Source organism: Macrobrachium nipponense, chromosome 23 (genome assembly GCF_015104395.2).
Source record: "Macrobrachium nipponense isolate FS-2020 chromosome 23, ASM1510439v2, whole genome shotgun sequence".
Taxonomy (NCBI): domain Eukaryota; kingdom Metazoa; phylum Arthropoda; class Malacostraca; order Decapoda; family Palaemonidae; genus Macrobrachium; species Macrobrachium nipponense.
In genome coordinates, this window is record NC_061090.1 from 71,305,604 (window position 1) to 71,313,103 (window position 7,500).

Consider the following 7,500-nt stretch of genomic DNA (forward strand, 5'->3'; position numbering starts at 1 on the left):
ATATAAAAGTAGAGACAACAGGTAAAAGAAGTGCCTCTTATTCCAAAGGATGAAGAACGATTAGGTTATAATATTACAGAATATTACCGTCCAATGAGAAGAGAGAGAGAGAGAGAGAGAGAGAGAGAGAGAGAGTCAGTGTCTGTACTTGTATTTGTGTCTGATTACTTCAAGTCTATATACTTGTATGTCTACTTTTCTGTGTTCTTAATCAATACCTGCGTGTCTACTAGCCTGCATTTATGTATCTGTCTATTCTTATGTCTAGGTCTATGCGTGAGTCTATTTATCTGCATGTCTACTTTCCTGTGTGCTTAATCAATGCTTGCATGTCTACTTGCCTGTATGTACTTATCTTAACATTCCTTATGTCTCAGTCTACATGTGAATCTGTTTATCTGCATTTCTAAGTATCTACATTCTCAATCAACTACGTCTAAGTCTGCGTGTGAGTCTATTTATTTGTATGTCTCAGTCTCTACTCGCCTGCATGTACTTAAATATTACTTCCTATTTCTCTACAAGCTTGTCCCTATTCGGGATCGCTGTAATGGTTCTTCAACACACTCTTCCATCTCCCTCGGTCCAGTTCAACCTCTTCGATCAATCACAACTCCCTCATATCTCTCTTCACACAGTCAATCCATCGCAATTTTGGTCTACCTAACCTTCCTTCTCCCACCTGGTAGTCCCATCTCCTTCATCTTCCTTATCGGGTGGTCTTCCTCTCGTCTCTTCATATGTCCAAATGTCTCAGTCTACTTTCCCTCACCTTTTTTGAAGCTGGTGCTATTTTGAGAGTGCCTCTAACATGTTCTTTCCTAACTTTATCCTATCCATACATTACAAAAACTTCAGTCTGTTTTGTCCTTTTCGATACCAGACGAAAGAGATAAAATGTCCAACTTAGTCTCGCTCAAGGTCTCTCGACCCTAGATCGTTAGAAGCATTGTTTTCCTTAGTATTCTTTTTTTTGTATTGTATATATTATTTTTTTTTTTTTTTTTTTTTATTGTCCCTCTTCACTAACCAGGTAATTGTCTCTGACATTTTGATGAGCGATTTTCGTGAGTGTCTATTCTGTTGTATTTGTGATCTGATCAACAGGGAACATAATGTGCATTATGTATATAATGTGTGGTGCCAAAAGCAAAACATGTCTACAAAAAGAGGTCAGTCAAAAGCAAAACCCCTGTCTACAAGGAAAAGATTGAGCCAACAACAAAGTTAGTTACAAGGAAATGTGTAAGCAATAACAAAGCCAGTGTCTACAAGGAAAATAGCGCAGCCAAAAACAAAGCTACTGTCTTCAAGGAAAATATGTCAGCCAAAAACAAAGCCACTGTCTACAAGGAAAAGAGTGTAGCCAAAAACAAAGCCACTGTCTACAAAGCCACTATCTACAAGGAAAAGAATGCATCTCAAAACAAAGCAACTGTTTACAAGAAAAAGAATGTAGCATGAAATAAAGCCACTGTCTACAAAGCCCCTGTCTACAAGGAAAAGAATGTAGCCCAAAACAAAGCCCCTGTCTACAAGGAAAAGAATGTAGTCCAAAACAAAGCCACTGTCTACAAGAAAAAGAATGTAGCCCAAAACAAAGCAACTATCTACAAGGAAAAGAATGTAGTCTAAAACAAAGCCACTGTTCTACAAGGAAAAGAATGTAGTCTAAAACAAAGCCACTGTTCTACAAGGAAAAGAATGTAGTCTAAAACAAAGCCACTGTTCTACAAGGAAAAGAATGTAGTCCAAAACAAAGCCACTGTTCTACAAGGAAAAGATTGCAGCCTCAGCAGCAGAGCAAGAAGACACAAAAGGACTAATGAAGTAGTGAGCTCATTTTGAAGAGTCGTTTAATGAGGTTCGGCGTTTGATGGATGAGTTTGACAAACGACTCGAAAGGTGGAGACTAAAGAGGGACCTGGGGACACGCAGCTTGATGGATGAGCATGTTTTTTTTTTCTTTTTTACAATATCCCTTCGTTTGTTGCTTGCAAGCAATATGCTGATCGTCTTGCTGTTCTTGTTTGCTCGCTCCAGTGACTTGACTCTTGACTGCTGGCTGGGAGTGTCCTACAGTATAGGTAAAGGGAGAGAGAGCGTTTGGCTGTTATACGAGAATATGTATCCTTTATTTTATTGGAATTTAGTGGGACTTCAGTTATATATATAATATATATATATATATATATATATATATATTATATATATATATATATATATATATATAGAGTGTGTGTGTGTGTGTGTTTGATTTTATATCACGAAGATATTTCCACTTTCAATTTTCCTTCGCGGCCTTAACTTTGTTTATACACACACACACACACACACACACACACATATAATTATATATATATATATTTATATATTATATATATATATATATATATATATATGCATATATATACATATATATATATATATATATATATATGTGTGTGTGTGTATATATATATATATATATATATATATATATATATGTATATATATATATATATATATATATATATATATATATATATATATATGCCAACATCAATTAGGACTGGTTTTAGATGATATATCCTAATATATTTTGCGCCTGTCAATCATATTTTTCCATTGGTTTTGTGTGTGTGTGTGTGTGTGTGTGAATGTGTGTGTTTGCGTGTATGTGTGTAGCTGGGGGGGAGGGAATGTCCAAGCATTTTAGATTGTAGACATGTGAGTCCCAAAACCAACAGTTACGTTCTAATTCAAGCAGTGCGCTCATATTGCATTGCCCTTGACAATGCACAGTTACCTAGAGGGAATACTCATTAACAACATCGTGCAAAAACTCAAGGCCACTCGAGATGGGACCATTAGTATGCAAAGAGATGCCTGTGAGATCTCACGTACACTCTCCGATTCACGAATGAATATTTGAATAGCATATTTTGTTACGTTTTTGTATTCGTTTTTTTTTAAGTATTTTTTTAAAATTCTCCTGCTTTCAGGCGACTTCGCTTCGAATGCTGCGAAGGTTTCGAGAGAATTGAAGGCGAGGATGGCTGCACTCGAGGTGAGTGATGATTTTGAACTGCGCTTCTTTGATATGAACTTGAAAGTGAAGTCTTCAGTATTAACTCTGAACATGGCACGTTCGATGTGAAATTTCATCTTTAAGCCTTTAATTAATAACTTTGAACATGGCACGTTCGATGTGAACTTTTATCTTTAAGCCTTTATTATCAACTTTGAGGCCTTCAACATTAAGTTGGAACATGGGACGTTCGAAGTGAACTTTCATCTTTAAGCCTTTAATAACTTTTAGCTTTAAGCCTTTATTATCAACTTTGAGGACTTCAACATTAAGTTGGAACATTGGGCGTTCGATGTGAACTTTTAGCTTTAAGCCATTAACATCAACTTAAAAGTAAGGCCCTTAGCATTAACTCTGAACATGGAACGTTTGAACTTTCATCTTTGAGCCTTTATCAACTTTAACTCGGAACATGACGCGTTCGATGTGAACTTTTATCTTTAAGCCTTCAAAACTTTAAAGTGAGGCTTTCATTATTAACTTTGAGTACGACTCGTTTGATGTGAACTTCAGACTGTAGCCTTTGATATCAACTTTAAACTTGGCTAGTTTTTGTGTCAGCTTTAACTTAAAGCCTTTGATATTAACTTTGAATGAATCATCTCCTTCGGCATTTGTTTTTCTATTTTTTTAAGAATTTTCCAATATGAATATTGGCTTGTTACTAAGAAACATCGCTCAGCCAGAGAAGCAGATAATAAGAAAAAATAAAGAAAATAACATTTAAAATCAATTCGCTTAATTCTGCCATTTTATTTAACAGAATAATAATAATACAGATAATTTTCGTCTATTCCACAGTTAAGCCACTGATGAACCTTCTGGAAACAGCCGAATCTCTGGGAGCCACGAAGTGGGCCCAGTACATCAGAGAATCTGGACTGGCTGGAGAGTTAGAGTCACCTGGAGCCTTCACTCTTTTCGCCCCTACAAATGAGGCCTTTGACGTAAGATCTTAGGTCGAACTGTGGACTGTTATTTCACTTGAACTCCATAAATCGAAGAATGAAGAATTTTACAATGTTTATCCAGTAATCATATTGCTGGAGTGATTTTGTCATATGACGCATTTACGTTATGTCATAGGAGTTCATGTAAGTCCGTAATTTTAATTATGATAAGATCGACTTGGAGTTTTCTGGTAAAAATAAAAATAAGACCGAATGGATTTGTCCCTTGGGAATGACTGTGCTGCGCTTTGACAGTCGTAGTACATGTATCGAAGTAAAATCTAATTTCCTTGGAACGTTTGCTTTAGTAAAGTAAAAAAAATACTTCCAAAATCATTCCTAGTTAATAGCAATAATCTGTGGTAAGAAAAATCGTTCGCTTGAATCTGCTGCCAAAAAATGAATTACCTGAAATTCACAATGATAAATCTTTCAGATTTGCTCGCCAGGTTCTCTAGATAGAACACGGAACTTATCACTGACCAAGCATTATCATTCCTTCTCTCTTAACAGAACCTGCGAAGATCCTTGAGAAGCCAGATGGAGTCCTACAGAGGTAACCCTAGCAATCCCATCCTCCTGTATCACATCCTCCCCACCAAGCTTCTGTCAGATGAATTTCAGGGAAATACTTTGGCTGAAACCAGGCATCAGGGACACAACGTGAGAATCAATAAGTACTCGAATGGCGTAAGTATTTTTTCTATTTGCTTTCTTGTGTTTCCTTTTTTAAGTAAAGTTTAACCCTTCTTTTCTTCCTTGCCTCTTGAATAAGAAAATTTCTTATGACCTTTATATGAAATGCCTTTAACGTGATTTTCAGCTACAGCTTTAATTTTCTTGTATCCATAACTGTTACAAATAGTCTAAACGTTTTGCTTAGAAAGAATACTGAGGTTTGAGGATGGATCACAATATCAGTCATTATTGTTTGTGATTTCTTTATATGATCTATCAAACACTTGAACTCTGCCAGGACTGCCAGCTTCGTATTTAGAAACTGCTTCATTCCACTGGCCCATTTAAAATCAAATAGACTTTTCTTGTTTATCAATTATATATCAGATAGCATGTTAGCTTTCACACACCAGTAACAAAACATGAGGTAAACACGCGTGTGCGTTAAGACTAACTTTAAGGCTTGTAAATGCCCAAATGAATGTAATACTGCTTTTGGACACGTTCTTCAGAATTTATTCCTCTTTATGTATTTGCAAAACAGATGACCACCATCAACTGCGCCCTGCTCGTGAGGAAGGACCAACAGGCAGTCAACGGAGTCGTCCATTTGATTGACAGCGTCCTCGACCCCAATGTTGGCATATTGCAAAATGTTGCAGATATGGTTCTTAATGTGAGTATGCTGAAAGTCAAGTCTCATCTGAATTTTAAAAAAGAATTTGAGGGTAAATTCATAATGGAAATAGAAAATAAGTCTGTGTATTTCTCAAAACAATTAATTAGATGTATATAGCTTTTATAGGCCAAATAATGTTGGAGTTGAGACACAGACCACAAGCAAATTTTGCCATAAATCCAAAATGTCTCTCAAAACAATTAATTTGATGTATATAGGATTCAAAGGCCAAATAATGTTGGAATTGAGACACAGACCAAACCAAATTTTGCCATAAATCCAAAACTGGAATGTCAACATTACAAGCATAGATGTTCCTCAAGGTTTCACCGGTGACTCTAACTCTAGCAATGAGTCCCCCCTCTGGAAAATTTGCAATTACAATTGGCTGACAATTCCTACCGCTCCCAGGACGGTCGATTTTCCGTTTTGGCTGAGATCCTGGAAAAGAGCGGTTACATCAACGTCCTGAGAACACTCCAGGAGTCCATCACCATTTTGGCACCGTCGGATGAGGCCTTCCAGAAGCTTCCAGAATCCAGGAGGGAAAAAATCATTAATGATCGAGAGGCCAGGCTGGGTAATACCTGGATTTTTTTATATAGTATTTTTATTCTTTCAAGAAAAATGAATTATTGGTTTATGGTTAGTTTGGAGAGATGGATAGGTAAAAGCATTTAGTAGAAAAAGATCTTGCTGGTTTCTTTGCCTTTGCTTTACAAGTATGTTTAGACTGTATGAATATTCAGTTTGGTGCTGTCTCTAAAGATCAATTGCATATCATCCAAATGACAAAAAAAAAAATGTTTTATTTATTTCTTATCTATTGATAATTTATTTTTCTCTTTTTTATTTAGTGAGAGCTCTTCTTCCCAGATTTCCCTTTACTTCCTCTTAATTCTTCCTAATGAGCACCATAAGAACTTTGGAGGCTTGAATGTCAAGTCAATGCCCAATGTGGCCTTCTTCCATATGAATTGGGTTCATCCTCTGCCTAATAATAATAACAATAATATGTTTTATTAAAGGTAATTGCTGCCTCAGCTGCATTAATTTCATATAAGTTCTTCTCTATTTTCCTAATTATGAATTTTTCATTGTTGCTTAAATTGGTTTAAGCAACAATGAAAATACCATAATTAAGAAAATAGAGAAGTACCTATATATAGAATTAATGCAGCTGAGTCAGCAATTACTTTTAATAAAACATGTTTAAAAGAGGGTTTACTTCCAGCGTACAATAATAATAATAAAAAACAATAATAATAATAATATGAGACCTATTCACTTTAATCAAAAATACTGCTCTTTCACCCTCTGTAATTCTAAACTTAGCATGAATGAATCTTGGCCAGTTTCCATTGCAATTGTAATCTCAAGTTTCAAAGTCATTTGCAAAGGATCTTCCGTCCTCAGCACTCCTTCAGAACCACGTGATCCCACACGTCATTTGCGAGTCCGCCATCACCGGCGAGCACCGAGTCCGGACGATCTCGAACAACAAGCTGATGTTCAACTGCGACATTCAGGGAGCTTACGTCGAGAACACCAAACTCAGGGGCAACTTCAATCTGGGGAAGAACGGAATCATCCACATGATTGATGATGTCCTGCTTCCTGATCGAGGTAAAGGAAACAGCTGTAGTACACGTATGCATACGTATATATACGTTCACACGCATAGATACACACACACACACACACACACACACACACACATATATATATATATATATATATATATATATATATATTATATAATATATATATATGTGTGTGTGTGTGTGTGTGTGTGTGTGTGTGTGTGTGTGTGTTTATAACTGAATCCCGAAACTTGTAGGGCCTTTCTGTTTCCTTCGTGGATTTTGTCTTTATTCATGCATACACACATTATATATATATATATATATATATATATATATATATATATATATATATATATATATATATATATATATATATATTATATGGAGCCGATAACAACGCCAAAATATAGAAAGTAAATATTATTTTTTCAGAGACTGCTGTCTCTCTCTTTGGGTGGGTAATGGATGAGAAAAGTTACAGAAATGGTGGACGGATCTATCGGTAAAACTACCTACCCGAAGAGAGAGACAGCAGTC

The 7,500-nt window shown here is 35.9% G+C and overlaps 1 protein-coding gene across 1 annotated transcript in view; it reads left to right on the plus strand.

Moving 5' to 3' along the window:
• The window catches only part of LOC135198152 (serine-rich adhesin for platelets-like), a 26,647-nt gene that overhangs the window by 997 nt on the left and 18,150 nt on the right, over nt 1-7,500 (plus strand). Inside the window, 6 exon segments of the mRNA XM_064225645.1 lie at nt 2,985-3,049; nt 3,872-4,017; nt 4,534-4,710; nt 5,243-5,374; nt 5,789-5,957; nt 6,794-7,003. Of these exon segments, the coding sequence (XP_064081715.1) occupies nt 2,985-3,049; nt 3,872-4,017; nt 4,534-4,710; nt 5,243-5,374; nt 5,789-5,957; nt 6,794-7,003 (899 nt within the window).